At 43.2% G+C, this 16901-nt stretch overlaps 1 protein-coding gene across 2 annotated transcripts; it reads left to right on the forward strand.

Moving 5' to 3' along the window:
• Positions 1 to 183: 183 nt before the first annotated feature.
• ech1 (enoyl CoA hydratase 1, peroxisomal) lies at positions 184 to 16820 on the forward strand. 2 transcript variants are annotated; one of them, XM_076281860.1, is made up of 10 exons: positions 184 to 459; positions 1125 to 1326; positions 2052 to 2140; positions 4000 to 4124; positions 4729 to 4777; positions 5012 to 5076; positions 8675 to 8745; positions 8853 to 8924; positions 16093 to 16243; positions 16375 to 16820. In XM_076281860.1, the coding sequence occupies exons 2-10, from the start codon at positions 1145 to 1147 to the stop codon at positions 16477 to 16479; spliced, it is 909 nt and encodes a 302-aa protein (XP_076137975.1). In that variant the 5' UTR covers positions 184 to 459; positions 1125 to 1144; the 3' UTR covers positions 16480 to 16820. The 2 variants fall into 2 exon arrangements, with proteins under 2 accessions (XP_076137975.1, XP_076137973.1); XM_076281858.1 differs by having other exon boundaries at positions 1161 to 1326.
• The last annotated feature ends 81 nt before the right edge of the window (positions 16821 to 16901 follow it).

Consider the following 16901-nt stretch of genomic DNA (forward strand, 5'->3'; position numbering starts at 1 on the left):
TGGAGTTTTTTTATATGAAAAGCCCTCTTTGATATTATTACTATTATGCTTAACGTATGTCTAATGTGTGCTGCAAGTCGTTTTGGAAGTGAGCGTCTGCATACGACCATAACGACGGACACCTTTTGAAAGCGTTTGTACCAAATGCCCTAAATCGGAGCGCGTCAATCTGGTTTGTACCTTCTGGTTTGCCGTAGACGTGAGAAGGAAATGGCGCTTGGAAGACCAGCAACATAAACTGAAACGTGAAAGCTTTTTGCACAACAACGATATTTTAAAACGTAAATACGTGTTGGCTCCATCTTCGGCGTCAATGTTTGTGTTCTGAACTGACTTGGAAGTCGTTGGCTTTTAACGTTAACGTCTGCTTTTCCTGTCCCCCTGTGTGACCGTCAAGAGGCAGCGTTACTCAATACTCCTTCAGAGCAATGACTTTCATCAGATCTACCTTTAAGAAAAGTAAGTTCCATAAAAATGCAGTGGGTGTACTTGTAAGTGATTGTCAAACTTTAGCGTAATGTATAAAAGTACGCCTGGCAGTCTCTCAATTGGGAACATCTGAAAACAAAAATGTCCGTGGCTGGTGCATAACGTTCTAGCCAACGTTACTGTTAGCTTTCAAATGTAATACCGGATAAATTCCCCTTGCTTAGCCTTAGTTACAGTTAAGTTGATTGCAAGAACAATTTACAACGCAAGAGGGATAGCAGCACGGGATACGATCTATCTTTTACTGTCTATGGATATGACCTTTCCCCCACTTCTCGACATACGCTATAGTAAAATCACACCCAGTGCACACCTCCGATGTAAGGGTAACAAACAAACCAAAAACTTTTGTTTTCCGAAGGTTCCCATCTGGGAAATGGAGACCCGCAAGGCGTTAGGCGGACTGTTCCGTAACGTTAGCTGCTAATGTTTACACTACAGTTCAGCTTTTTTATTATTTGACACTTGTCCTGTCCCTGCCCAAAACAAGTCGGGGTTTTCAAGAGGACTGGCAAATAAACTATTATACTGTCTGATCAACAACTATATGTATGCCAGGCCAGGTTGGAGGTGGCGTTATGTTTTGTATGCCTACTTGTTATGTCTAGTGAGAGATCCGGTCTATCTTTTGTCAGGTTAGTTTCGCAATTTTTCTATGGTCTGTTGTTTAGACCGATCTTTGTGGCTACCTGCATTGAACTACATAAGAGCCATGTCGTCGGAGGGTCCCACCTCCGCTTTCTCCACGCTGTCAATCAGTCGCCCATCCAACGCCATCACCCATGTGGAGCTGAACCGCCCGGAGAAAAGAAATGCCATGAACAGGGCGTTTTGGAGGTATTCTTTTACATTTTGTTAAGAGTTCTCGTCTGACACTGTAGTTTTGTGGCAACACTAGGACTGTCTAGCTTGCTCATCTGACACTAGTCTTATGGTAATACTAACTGGTGTTGGACAGGACTGGGACAAAGAAGAGTTGGCTGATTTGATCTCTGGCCTCACTACAATTGATGACAGCATGCCCCATTCTTCCCATGTAGCCTCTCATGCAAATCAAACAGCTTACAGCAATTAAGTGGATGGTACAGGTGTGAGATCTAAATGAGGGACTTTTAAAAACATTTGTTCATTATTGTCATGTCAAATAGGCAAGGGAATTATTTAGTGTTTGTTTAGATCAACCCTTCACCTGCCAATCAGGCCATGCTCAAAGGGCCATGCTCAAAGGTTTAGGAAGCTGTGGCAGCATGCATTTTAAACCAAATCTGCAGTTGTACAACCTCGACCTTGGGAAATCTTTTGCAGATCTGCAGTAGCTCTCCGTAGTTTGCCCATATCCAGCCAATTCAACCAAAACATCTGGACCTAAAACTGAAATCTGCAATAAAACACCATGACGATTTCTGGTGCCAATCAGTTTCTCAATCTCCCAACACCAAGCTCTGTGAAATATTTCTGTTCAAATCTCATGCCCTTGATATTATCTTTTTAAAGGCCTGAAAAAAGCATTACTGGCATTTTTAATACTACTGCCTTTAATCCTCCTCTCCTTTGTCTTTCAGTGAAATGGTAGACTGCTTTACCGAGATTGCTGGCGATTCAGAATGCCGAGTTGTGATCTTCTCAGGCGCTGGAAAAATCTTCACTGCTGGTAATCATTAGCAGTGTACCACTTTGTTTTGTATCACTGTGAGATGGATAGTCATTGAATACATTCCAGTGTTGCATCAAGTTCTTTTCTAATATAATGTGGAAACAGCCTTATGTGAACTCAGGATTCGCTTTGTATTGCCTCACGCCCATGAGCTTAGAGGAATAGAAGACCAACTTTTTTATGCAAGTGATATAGGGCACAGCTGTTTATCTCCAACATGAGAGCATTTCACTAGGGTTATCAGCAGGCATCTTTCTTCATCAGTGTCTCATTGAGTAAGGTCCACACCACCTCCAGAGGGCTCATCTGGTTCCCTCGACCCAACCCCCTCCACACTCATGATGGGTTTCCTAGACCCAACCCCTATGGCCGTTTATGATCCGATCAGCAACATAACCAGACAAACTGCAAGCCCTTGATGCAGGCACCCACAAATACCAACACATTCTTCAGTCATTACTCTTTTTTGTTACTGATGTAAATAACCTAGAGCAACTACATAGCCTATAATCCAAAGCAGTAAGGTCTGACACCTCCAGAGAAGGTATAGTGTGTACAGGAAGAAAACTAAGGCCCCACCAGAGCTGAAGTGCACCAGAAAGAGGTATGTGTTCTCTTTCAAATGAACTTGTAATGTGAATGCAAAATGAACCAAGTTCCTTTGGTTTGGTCCACTTTCTGGTTGGGTTCTTTTAAAAAGGACGATATGTGGAAACACTTTAAGGGTTTTTCACACTTGGTCCCTTTCAGCCATTTAAAGAACTCAGATCGATGACTCAGCATTTTTTGTGCATATATGAACATGCCAACTGAACTCAGACCCCTCTAACGTCAACCGAACTGAGACCACCTGGGGAGGTAGTCTTGGCATGGTTCACTTTGAAGTCCGCAGCACGGTTCGCATTATCTGTGCATTGTCAACACAAATCACCCTGGGTTCTCATTCAGGTTTTGCATTGTAGGCTAGCCTATTTTGTCCTACTTGACTTGTCATTGCCAAAAGAAAAGGCATGTTTAATATATTAAAAAATATCATTAGGCTCATGGTAGGGCTACAGACATTTGTAATTTAGCTACTTTTGATTACATTGCTCACCATGCTGTTGACTTGTCGTTTTGGACGTGAGCTTAAGTTGGCATAGCAACAGTAACCAGGTGGGGTGGGCCTACCACTGAATAAGAAAGTGTGATTGGCTGGCGTGTTCAAGAGAATCTTTGCAAACTTCAGATCAGAATTCATTCTGAAAATAAAATGATAATATATGTATGTGTGTATTTATGAAACAGAATCACCACACCAATTATGGGTTATTATTATAGTGTGTGTGTTTGTGTTATTATAGTGTGCATGAGTGTTTTTCCTACCTGCATGACTGCCAGGTGCTTTTCAATCATCGATGCATGTCGGTTGCATCTTGCATTGTGGAATGTCAAACAAACGTGTAAATCTTATCTCACTAAAAAACTCCCAAGGTACCTAGACTGGTCTAGATAAATTGATAAGTTCGTCACCTCAATCCACTCCATCTTAATAGTGTGATGAGCTATTAAGAACAGGTAGTGTTTGCATATACTTGTAGTATCCTCAGGGAAGTGTGGTGTGTTGTGGTAATCTGCTTGTGTGATCCTAGCCCTACAGAGTCACCTGCATGTTGAACCATCAGAGACATTGTTATAATGTATGAAATGGTCCTCTCAGTAAGGAACAGTGAACTGTTTGGAAGGAAATTAAAATCTTTGGAGTTAAAAGTCCAGGATAAGAGAGTGAATGAATAAGAGTGGCATCAGTTTTACAACACCAGTTAGCATACTTTAGCCTTCTGTCCTATATGTTGACCTCTGTCCTTGTCTTGAAGGCATTGACTTAATGGACATGGCCAGTGATGTTCTGCAGCCTGAAGGTGATGACATTGCCAGGACCTCGTGGAACCTGCGACGCATCATTACCAAGTATCAGGAGACTTTCTCAGTGATTGAAAAGGTTTCAACTTTTCTGATTTTGTGTGATTGTTTTTTGATTTTTTAAGAAATCTTCTTTGCCCTTGGGTCTTGTGTTAAAAATGAAGTATTAATCCACAAAGAGGCAAAAAGTAATGCACAAGCAAGTCGACCGTACGACACAGTAGAAAGCTTTATTCACAACGCCGGAGACAGGTTACAAACACACACAAGCATCTTAGGCGAGCATGAGATCAACAAGTCTGTCGTAAACAAAGTCTTGCCATTATTTATAGGACTAAAACAGGCTATTCTTGAAGGATGACATAAAATGAAAGAAAAAGAGCTGTTATGATAAGGAAAAGCTGTTATTACTCCAGACTCCCTAAGGGCGGTTGATCTTAAAGGCCATGGACAAGAGAAACCCAAAATAATTCTGATCATCCTTGTAATGTCTACCTTTCTTTAAACTGTAGCCAGTTGGACAACAACAACCTCAGCAGACATTTAACAGCTAAAGTGTAATTACTGGTCCACACCCTCTCCTCCACTTCCTAAGTGTTGAGTGTTGTGAGTGGTATTGCCACTGTTCATTTTCAGTTCATTTTCTGAACAACATGACTCCTCCTCTTTCCCCTTGCCTGCAGTGTCCAAAGCCAGTAGTAGCTGCAGTCCATGGAGCTTGTGTTGGAGGAGGTAGGACAAAGTGAAATCATTCTGTGTGGGTGTGTGAATATCATGTGCTTAAGTGTGTTTGTGTAAGTCAGAAAAACACAATGTCAGGACAACAACAAAAACAACAGCAATGAAGATGACAATAATAATAATAATAACATTAACTGTTGTCTTAAATTTCACTGTGTTAGTCTTCTATAGTACACTTTACGTTACGTTATCTGTATCTGGTTGTGTGCATTTGTGCTTTATCAGGTGTGGACCTAATCACCGCCTGTGACATTCGCCTTTGTACCCAGGATGCTTGGTTTCAGATTAAGGTAGGCCCTCCGTACTTCTGCAGTATAGCTCTCATTGCACAGGTGCCAGTGTTTAAATGGAACATTAGTGCAAAATTAAAGGTGCTCTAAGCGTGGGTAACATCACTTTTGTTGACGTTCAAACAAAAAAGAGAGCTAGCTCGCCCCTCCCTCCCCCTCCATCCCGTGCAGTTGAAACTCATGAACCCACATGTTGTCGGTTAATGGCTTGACCAGTTTGTGATGTTTCATGGTCCAGGCTGCACCAGGCTGTTTTTGTTGCCGTTTTTGGTGCCTGGGCTGTCTACAGAGACCGTGCTTTTTACAGTGTGTTCAGGGGGCAGGAAGCTAGCGGATGGTGAGGAGATGTTTGCTGTATGTGACAAAAAATGTTTTAGCTTGGAAACATTGCATAGAGCGTCTTTAATTGACAAATGCGGACAACTGACAGTTTTTCTTATGAGAAAGCTGTAGTATAAATGATCTCTGGGAAACTGAGATTTTGGTTCCAATACAGAGGATATGTGTTAGTTCAATCTACACAGTTTTTTCACTCCGAGTTCAGCGCATGCCTGATGACTAGGAAAAGTCATCATCAATGGAGCTCAGAAATTAAACAAACAAAGAGGGAAAAAAACTGAATTTGTTTTCGTCTGGGATGCTGGTAGCCTCGTGAGACCATCCTGATCTCGCGAGCTTCAGATTTTCACTCGCAGATCAGTCTGGCATCTCTCCGATAGAGAAAATTTGGAGCAGTTCACCAAACGAACGTCCAATCAGCTTTGAGGCGGGTTTAGGTGTGACGCAACGAGAAGTTTAATCTAAACAACATGGCGACTTCCACGGATGAGATGAGCATAGCTATCGCTGAAGTTTTATCCGAATATTTGAGTATTCCTGGGGAAGCTAGGAGTCTCTGCAATGTAGCTGGGAGGAATGAAGGACACAGACATCCTCCACAGCCAATTCAAGTTAGTGTTTGGTAGCACTGAATCGTAGTTACTTAAAGGAAAATTCCGGTTTTTAGCACTTTAAGGCCCTTTTCTGGTTTGTTTTGGATGAACTAGAGTGGTGGACACCGAAATTTTGACGATTGGTCCTGTCTCAACTTTTCGGACTGAATTGCCTTTGACTGCTGAGGGTGTCTGCCAACAGGCATACTGTAGTAGGCTACTCAAACATGTCCTAAAACAACCCTTAACGTTCGTTTTCAAAACTGTGCAACTCACCGAGTGGTTAGTGGAGTTCGTTGACTATTAGAAGCAAATATATCGGTGCAATGTATGATTTCCAGCCGTCTTATTTGCTAGGCCTATTGTGGAACTATTTATTCAGACAACTCACAACCGTGTATAAACTTCCCCTCAATATTTGAACCTGAAGCATAGACGGTGGCGCAGTAATATCAACGTGCAATGAGTCTTCCAACAGAAATCAATGGGATTTTACAAAATGGCAAATAAAACACGACAGAAACTGTATTTCGCTACGCTACTTGTTTTGGAACATCAACGAACACCACTAACCACCACTAGCCTAGTAGCCTAATGAAACATAGGCCTACGGATTGATTGATGCAGTATCTTTGCAACATTATTAAATTAATCTGTCACCATAGGCCAGGGGTGGGCAAACTTTTTGGCTCAAGGGCCACATTGGGTTTTGAAAATTGGCCGGCGGGCCGCACAACAACCCCCACTCCCCCCACCCCCCCCCCCCCCCCCCCAACGGCACACACATAAAAAAATAGATTTTTTATAGCCTATAATTTAGTATGAAAAGTATTTGTTTTCGAATATTAATTGCTTTAAAATAACTGCTAATTTTATGCTGTTTAACAAATGTATAAATTGTGCCCTCTCACAGTTTTTAAATGGTCAGTAGTGGGAACTACTGTTGCCTTCATGATTTCCTTTTAAAACTTTCTTATAAGAAGGAGATATCAATTATCAATAATCAAAAGCCAGCTGGAACCTGCGGCTCTCTCTCCCTCTCGTGAGTGCAGACGCGTTCCCAATTAAATGGATTGCATAATGTTCACGTTAGATCTGCTGCAAAGGAGATAACTAAGAGTTAACTTAGTTTAACATGATGTTATCTCTATTTAACACGATGTTTTGACATTGACATTGTAAACGTTATCTAAGGAGAGTGAAAAGCAGTTTGCAGTAAAGCTAACCAACGTCGTCTCTATCGCAGGAAAAAAATAGCGAGCAGCCTGATAACTAAATGAAATGCTCGGCGGGCCGGATGAAAGTGCTTGGTGGGCCGGATCCGGCCCGCGGGCCGCAGTTTGCCCACCCCTGCCATAGGCTATGCCTACGTTTGCAAAGAGGAGACCATTTTAATTTGATTCACAATGAAACTTTACATTTAATTTACATGTTAACAATGAGTAGTTTTGGTTGTTGTTGGTGGCGTTATTGCATCCCTTTTATGAATGCAAAATTGTTCCCTTGCGATTGGAAGCTCCTGTTGCCGCATAGGCGACGCATTTCAAAACATCGCAACGTGAAATGCCACAAAAAGCTGTTTGTGAATAGGTCTTAGTGAGTTAGGAGTCCTCTCGACTTCTTTTAAGCTGTCCCAGACTTAGGTGGATTATGAACTTTCGGGCCCCTGGGCCCAGATGTATTAAGGGCCCCCCACTAATTGTCGTATATGTGGGTGGGGGGTTTGGGGGTCCTCCCCCAGAAAGTTTTTAAATTGTTTGATGTGATTTCCTGTATTCTGGTGCATTTTGGGGATGCCCAATACTAAATTCAATCAGATTCATAGCCTACATCCTGACTTTGATATTGAGGCAATGATTCCATGCAAAGGCTTGGGCTTCAGGGCCCCCTGACCCCTTGGGCCCCTGGGCCTGGGCCCTGTAGGCCCGTTCAGTAATCCATCCCTGGTGCTACTTTTAGGTCTAAAATGATTCATGAATTACTTTTAGTGAAAAAAGAGTCCTAAAGTTAGGAGTGACACGCCCATTATTTTTAGGAGTTGCTCCTAAATTCGTCACTTAGGAGCTACTTTTAGCCTTAAAATTCTTTGTGAATACGGCCCCTGATTGGTTGATTTGGAGACAGATGGTTTATCCAATCAGCTAACCAGTATTTTCGCCCCTTCCCAAACGTTCTCCAATGGAAAGTTCCCAGATGAATATGTGGAGCAAATGTGAAGCAATCCATCTGGCGGAGTCAGGTTAGGATGCTGGTGCCCTAGTGTAATTCTCTAACAATTTAATAATTTACAGACCTGACCTTTTAAGAATATCCTGTAGTTGTTTCGCCTTAAACTGGCACACAGTTAAGAAAGCCTTAAACTAACAAGCAAACAATGCGCACAGTTGGCTATACAGTACATTCCATCTTTGTTTACGTGCACTATAAGAAGGCCTTATTTCTGTGTGGTTTCAAGGTTGGTTTCAAGCCTAAGCTTACCAAAGATACTGTAGAAGTTGATTTTATTGTATGGTTTATCGTCAGTTCCCTCATAAGTCTGCTCCAACCCGAGCATAAATTCCAATTCCAAGAAGGGATGATGTCTGTCTTACATTCTTGAACCTGTAGGTTGACATTGCTAGATGTCTGAGTAGTAACGCATATTTACTTTTGCCCTCCCACAACAGGAAGTTGACATTGGTTTGGCGGCTGATGTGGGCACACTGCAGAGGCTTCCCAAGGTCATAGGTAGCCGTAGGTGAGCAGAGTCCATTTTTACTTGCCCCAGCACTACGCACGACACGTATTCAATATGTATTGACATGAGCTAATGTGCTAATGCTAATGTTTTCTTATTCTCTTTAGTCTGGTAAATGAGTTAGCACTGACTGCACGCAAGATGTACTCTGATGAGGCCAAGAGCTGTGGACTTGTCAGGTGAGATGCATGGTTATTGCAACCGAGATATTTCGAATGAATGACATTGCTTGACGCAAAGTGCGTCAAAAAACACACCCCTTCTTCTCTGTTACATTGCTCCGGAACTGTTCATCGCAGCGAGATGAAACCTTTATTGCATGACAGAGCAGAGGTGGGGCTTTCCAAAGAGACTACACACTTGTCTGTACGATGAAGTACGAAAATTAAATCAAATTGCATCATATTTACAGTCTATAGTTTTCTGCGTTCACCTGCACACCCATTACTCTCGTTTGAATTACTCGCGAACCCGTGATCGCATAGATATGGCACGCATATCAGATGAAAGAGGGGACACAGGGCTATCCATTGGTATCATGTTTATCGATCCTTCTGGCTTATAAAAACAGACGAAGTGACTGCAAAATAATAACGTCATGTACACAAACCAACGCTGCACAACCATTACTCTCGTTTGAAATACTCGCGGACCCATGATCGGATAGATATGCCACGCGTGTCAGATGAAAGAGGAGACTCAGAGCTATCATTTGATACCAAGTACATCGTTCTGGGTTATAAAACAGACGAAGTGACAGCAAAATAGTAACTTCATATAGCTGGACTTACCCCACATTTTTGTCTGTTCTTGTGGCAAAGCATGTTTATAATCCAACGCTATCGTGTGTTTCTCTATGGCAAAGCATGTTCATAATCCGGTTTTGAGATCCTAGCAAATTCCTGCATGGCATCCAATTCAAGGCTCACATTGCATCCCAATTTGTTCAACAAAGAAACACCTTTTTTGCCTTTACTTTGTTCATGGCAATGCAGTAAAAAGTTGAAAATCATACAGTACATACAGCATAGGCTTGCAATCTCGGGTCAAGTCAGGTCAGATCAGTTCGTGTCACAGATATGGAGCGCAGAAAGGTCATTTTTCATCAGTAAATAAAAAAGGGCATTTATTTCCGTAAATCACACACCACATATTTCTGTAAATTGCTCAGCCCCAGAGTATCCCTCCAACATGGCAATTATATTGCCCGATTCAGGACAGTCTGCCCTACACGCACATGAAATGCATGTAGAGCTATGAGCTTGCTGTGGTGAGATACATGTCGAAATATAAGAATATTTATAATACACTTTTTATATTTTAATTCTTTAAAAATCTAAATAAAATGCTAGTACTAATACATAAAATGATGGCAGATCTGGATAGCCTAGACTCTGCTGAAAAAAACAATATATAATATGTGTGTGTGGCACTTACAAATAACCAGAATAAATCCTTATGAATAAAGGTAGTGAAAATGCCCTTAAATCAGCTTAGGGTTCTAAGGGTTAACCAACAGCAAACAGAACAGTGGGGTAGGCTATTCCAGAAAGCAGGTTTACTGGCTTAACTGGGTATGTTAACCCAGAGTTAGCGGTGAACCTGGGATTTCAGTTCCAGAAAGCTCACATATGATCAGGCTATGTAAGTAACTATGGTAACATAGGCCCTGAACTTAACTGGGTATGTAAACCCAGAGTAAACGGGAAACCTGGGATTTCAGTTCCAGAAAGCTCAGAAATGATCAGGCTATGTAAGTAACTATGGTAACATAGGCTCTGAACTTAACCTGGTAGGGGGTAGGTTTTGTTCAGGTTATGTTCAATTATGTTGGGTTATTTCAGTGCATGTTCAACCAGGCCGCTATTTTTAGTCACACAATGACGTTTCATTTTGACGAAGGTCCGATTGACAAAGAAGCACAAAATCATGTAATATTCATCCGTGCAATTCACCGTGAGAGGGCGATAAGACCACGACATCACATGATAGCCTATCCATTCTTTTCCAAACAAGTTTTTCAAGAGCGCTCGAGTTTTTCAGCTGAATCCTAAATATACAGTAGGCTACTTGAAAATTATTCTCCATCCCTACATTACGCATGGTGGATTAGAATAGAATAAAATAAATATTTAATGTAGGCTAGCTAGCCTACGTCTTTGGCTCACCAGACAGATGGACAAACAACATCTCAGACACATTGAAGATATAATTAAGTAATAAGTACAGTACAAAAAAGGGGAAACCTAGCGTATAGAAAATTAATAAATAAGTTTAAATATAGCTATACTATACAGCTCAGCCGGGTATGCATGTTGTCACTAAGTTTGGTTAAGAATGCTGATGGCATTTGGGATTCCGACTGGGAGTTTTTGTAGTGTTGGAGACGCAGAGCATATCGGCAAGCTGTCGGTCGGTCCGTAAAGTTTGCCTTGCGCTAAAGCAGTTCCTGCGCAACTTCATTCGTTTTCCTGGACACAAACCCACGAGAATCATTAAAGTTTAGTTTCACCAAGTGGCAGGTCAGCATCACTTATTCAATTTTCCAAATGTGCACCGAAATGTGTCCAATAGGCTACCCATGCCTTCTGACATTCACCCTTCCGATGATGGAGCGCAAAAGTTTAACTTGGCCCACAGCTGCAGAACCCGCGTTAAATTAGAAAATTAAATTTGGGATTCTCAAAGAATTCTATGGCCCACTCAATCTGTGACAAGATAGGCTAGTTTAAGAAAGCATCATTCAAAGCAGTCAATACAATACGTGATGTCCAGTGAATTATTTAATTGTGCTTTTGACATTATAGTCCGGTGGACAGCCCATAGAGCCCCATTGTGGATCCGGAAATGTTGAGTACACCAAAGTTTTATGATGGAAATATATAGTATGGGTTCCCAGCATGCAGAAACTGCCGGATGCTAATTTGCATATGTTGGGCAATTTGTGTAATTTAGCTAATTAGCATAAATTAGCATAATAGCCTATATTGATCATATTATAAGAGCTGCTTGGCCAAAATGGACAATGTTAGTATGTTTTTAGGGGTTACTGGAGATGCTGAGTCCATATCTGACATTTTCAAGATTCAAAATTACTATTTAAACTTGGTTTGGTCACATTTTACTCTCATTAAGCTGATTTTGCTGAGTTTTTTGCTGAGTTTTTTTTTGTTGGTACAATTCAGACAGACTTTTGGAGGATAGGGCTGTAGCGATACATAGTAGGGCTGTAACGATACACCAACCTAACAATTCAATTCGTATCATGATTTTTGACCCACGGTTTGATACGAACCTCGATTTTTCTTTTTTTGGAGGGGGGGGCTAGACATTTCAATAGCCTACCTTAGAGTAACAGAGGATTACAATGTAATATATCTGTATTATTTTATATCCTGATATAAAAAGAGAGAATACTAAATGTCTGATATTTATGACAGCACACTTTATGCAGATTAGCCTATAGCTTAGGCCTACTATTTCTATTACAACTTTACCACATTCAGCTGTCTGGTTGAAGCCTGGAAATATTGTAAACAAAGTAGCATAGTTGGCTAGCTTATCCTAGTCTACTGATTGGACTGTTCAGTTTCCTCATGTGTGTTTAAGGTAATACTGTTCTCCTTGGGACAAGCCTTTTGGGAAACATTGGTATTGAAATGATCATTCAGTTCTCCCAGAATCCCCAGCACGAAACATCGTGGGAATCTCAAGCACAGTCCAACACGCTGGTGTTGCACAGCTCCCCCAACAAGCCATTGCCATCCTCGGCGCGGGCGTTCCCACATTCAGTCCAGCAATTAGTCTCTGGCACTGCCACACAGCAGGTGGGGTGCACACACCGCAAGAGCCCCACTCACCCTGGGGAACCACAACCACCAGCGGCCCAATGCGTGCTAGCAGTCACCTGGTCTGTCGCCTCCCGTCCCCAGCTCCCTTCAGAGAACGCCCTCAGGTCGCACTTTCACAGTGTGCACCACCGCAACGTTCCCCCAACACCTGGTGGGGCCTAGCCTCCACTGCCACAGACTCCCCGGCACTGAGCACCGTAACTGGCACTGCACCTCCGATGCTCCACTCCGTCGTCTCGCCAGTCGGGGCAACAGACTCCAGTTCCATCGCAGCCGGACCACGCTGCGCACAGCTACAGCTCTCCTCCTCTGGAGCCTTGTCGCAGAGCTGTGCCACTCCACACTGCCACGATCGCGCCAAGACCTAGACCTTCTCTCTGGCTCGTGCCATCGGATTTCACACAACAAACTTTTTTCCCCCTTATTTTTCTAAAGAGCACCGGCGAACAGGTCGACTCGAACAGGCTCCACCAACCGTCCATCCTCAAGGCACCACCTCCTTGCCGCTCCACCTCTGCTCTGCTCCGCAGCCAGGGCCACCGCCAACTCCAGCCTAAAGCTGTCCGGCGGGGGCAGGGGCTCAAGGTCTTCTCTCGGTGAAGTCAGCGCCCAGGCCAGCGTCACTACCTTATTTTCCAAGGCCGCTTCCTCAGACCGCTCTCCCAGTCGCGTGAAGTCCTTCTCCGCCGTGGCCACTGCATCAAAACCCTCTTAAGGCAAGCATTTCTCCCGTAGCTAGGCCCAGGCGACTGCTGGTCTCCTCCTGCGGCTTCTACTGAAGGCCTCTGTAAGCTTCTTAGTACCCCTTACAAGGGTTCTCTTCGGATCCTTTTGCTTGGGCCTCCACCTAGCGGTGAGCATGGACGGATTATGAACTTTCGGGCCCCTGGGCCCAGATGTATTAAGGGCCCCCCATTAATTGTCGCATATGTGGAAGGGGGGTTTGGAGGTCCTTCCTCAGAAATGTTTTAATTTGTTTGATGTGATTTCCTGTATTCTGGAGCATTTTGGGGATGGCCAGTACTAAATTCAATCAGATTCATAGCCTACATCCTGATGTGTTGATATTGAGGCAATGATTTCATGCAAAGGCTTGGGCTTCAGGGCCCCCTGACCCCTTGGGCCCCTGGGCCGGACCCGGTAGGCCTGTGCAGTAATTCATCCCTGGCGGTGAGGTCTCCCACTCCCGGCTCCTCCAGCATTGAAGACACTGTCTCCTACAGAACGCAACTTACTCCTCCATGGAAAACGTTCCCATCTACAGGTCCGTCCTGATCCACTGGCTGTGGAAATAACCGCGTTTGGAGGGAGTTAGAAGACAGGTATGAAGAAAGGAGAGGAACTTGCCCACCCTCGATTCAAGTCCTGTTGTTCCTCCTGATTTGTTAGATGTTATCAGCTGTAACTGCAAAGCTGGGTTAAAACTGTGTATACATGTATCTGGAAAGTGCAGCTGCAGGCCTGGCCTGTACTAATTATTGTTTCTGCAAAGGCAGTGATGTTACATGTGGCAATATATTTACACAGCAAAAACAGCAGAAGGACAGGGATGAAGAGTTTGGAGAAGATGGCGACAGGACAACGGATGAGGACAGTGAGGAGTAGTAGAGGCTAGTTCTTCCCTTTGTTACTCAATTGTGAGTCACAGCAGAGGGCCAGTGAATAGCTATTTCCAAAATGATTGTGGAATTCAGAAATAACTTGAGGATCCAAATTATTCCTAAACACTGAACATTTTTATCCTCCAAAAATCCGTCTAAATCGCCCCCAAAAACTCAGCAAAATCAGCTTAATGAGAGTAAAAACGTGACCAAACCAAGTTTAAATAGTGATTTTGAATCTTGAAAATGTCAGATATGGACTCAGCATCTCCAGTAACCCCTAAAAACATACTAACATTGTCCATTTTGGCCAAGCAGCTCTTATAATATGATCAATATAGGCTGTTATGCTAATTTATGCTAATTAGCTCAATTACACAAATTGCCCAACATATGCAAATTAGCATCCGGCAGTTTCTGCATGCTGGGAACCCATACTATATATTTCCATCATAAAACGTTGGTGTACTCAACATTTCCGGGTTCACCTTTCTGTCCACTGGACTATTAAATAGGCTGTCCTAAACGTACGCATTTAGTAGTATAGTATATATACTTTTTTGATCCCGTGAGGGAAATTTGGTCTCTGCATTTAACCGAATCGGTGAATTAGTGAAACACAAACAGCACACAGTGAACACACAGTGAGGTGAAGCACACACTAATCCCGGCGCAGTGAGCTGCCTGCAACAACAGCGGCGTTCGGGGAGCAGTGAGGGGTTAGGTGCCTTGCTCAAGGGCACTTCAGCCGCGGCCCACTGGTCGGGGCTCGAACCGGCAACCCTCCGGTTACAAGTCCAGAGTGCTAACCAGTGGGCCCCTTTACACGGTCAGTTAGGCTATTCTCTGCCAAGCAAGGTCTCGGACGCAGGTGCTTAAGTATTGCTTTTTTTATTATTACAGTTCTCTCCTCCTCGTAAGCCTCGACTACTCCGCCTCTGAAAAATACGGTGCTCTTCGTTTCGCCGGTTTCACTCATGGTTTCGACTCTCAATAGATGATGCCTTTATAAGTTCGCCGTGAACGCGCACAACTCTAGGTTATCTCACACAGGGTTGATTGAACTAACTGGTAACCGGTGCTTTGGAACCGACAGCTCGGGTTTAGTCGCCACAGGTTCAGACAACCCAGAGGTTAAGTTTTATCTCAGTGTTTGTTAAACCTCCTTTCTGGAATACCCCTCAGAACACCAGTTATCTTTATGGATCCTAGCAGACCTTTTTGTCCAAAGCGACTTAAAATGACATCAAAAAAAATTACAGTAACATTAAAATCTGCCAACCACTCGTAAAGTGGGTTAAGACTGAACAAGGGATAACTATTAAAAATGTAAATACTGCATGTCATCATTGCCCTTGGACATTTTCAGCCAGTTGGAAATTGGACTAATTTAACATATTTTTTTCCCTTTTTAAATATATTTTCTTTTTTTTACTTTTTATTTGTTTATTTGTTTTGTTGTATGTCTTGGTGTCACGGGTACGCTGGCGACTACGCCGCTCCATCTGGCATCTTTATTTTTTAAGGGACCTTGGGTGTCTTGAAAGGCGCTTTATAAATAAAATGTATTATTATTATTATTATTATTATTATTTATGTCTTGTGAATGATACAAGAAATCACAATTTATTAGAGCCCAGAAATGTATTTAAATGATCTTACTCTTGGGGAGGGACCCATAATTCTACATACAGTCAGTTTCCCGTTTCAACTGTGAGAAATGGCTAAGCGTTTTTTCTCTGTAGAGACAGGAAGATGCTGGAAGATAGAACCTTAGCCTGGGTGAACCTAGACAAACCTGTTAGCCTTAGCCTGGGTTCACCCAGACAAGTAGAACTCGTCTCCCCGACACCTGAAAGAGTGAGTGTTCTGATTTGTGGCTCTGTTTGATGCAGCCGGGTGTTCCCAGATAAGGAGGCCATGATGGATGGGGCCCTGGAGCTGGCCGGGGAGATTGCGGCCCGCAGCCCTGTGGCTGTGCAGGGCACCAAGATGAACCTCATCTACTCGCGTGACCACTCTGTCGCTGAGGGCCTGGACTACATGGTAGGACTCATTCCTGACCTGATCTGCATCTTTAATCTTTACATGGCTATACTTTTCACTCTGGTACTTTTACTGACTTTATTTCTCATACAATCTCTCTCTCTCTGTCTCTTTCTCTCTCTCTCTTTCAGGCCACATGGAATATGAGCATGCTGCAGACACAGGATGTCATGAAGTCTGCTCAGGCCGCCATGGAAAAGAAAACTCCCAAAGAGGTGGCTTTCTCAAAACTCTAAGGGCCTTTGAAGGACCCGTAAGCCTGATGAAAAGGTGCACAGATTGAAGTGTATGCTGATCAAAACACCGGACGGCATATAGGTTTCAGTGAAAATATTAACTAAACCCATGGACTTGGTACAACTGCAGTATGCCTGACTTGCCTTAGCATGGGTGAGGAGCTAAGCAAATTTCACAGGGTTCACTTGTGCCTTGGACATTTCACTGTACAGCCAAAAGGAGCAACCAACTCCCTCTGAAGGATTACAACCTCAATGCCTCAAGCCCGGTATCCACACTCTTGTGCCAGATGTAGCTGTGAAATGTTTTGTTCAATAAAGTGTTGAGGGCTGTTCTGGTCTATGCCTAGTCCAGTTTGTGTGCTTGTCTGGTGCTCTTCACATCCATATCCACAGGAGACGATTCTTGGTTCAGTATGGTG

This window comes from Alosa pseudoharengus, unplaced genomic scaffold (assembly GCF_046254945.1).
Source record: "Alosa pseudoharengus isolate Yale_2024_CS ecotype anadromous, Long Island Sound unplaced genomic scaffold, YU_APseudo_1.1 YU_APseudo_1.1_scf_13, whole genome shotgun sequence".
NCBI classification, from domain to species: domain Eukaryota; kingdom Metazoa; phylum Chordata; class Actinopteri; order Clupeiformes; family Clupeidae; genus Alosa; species Alosa pseudoharengus.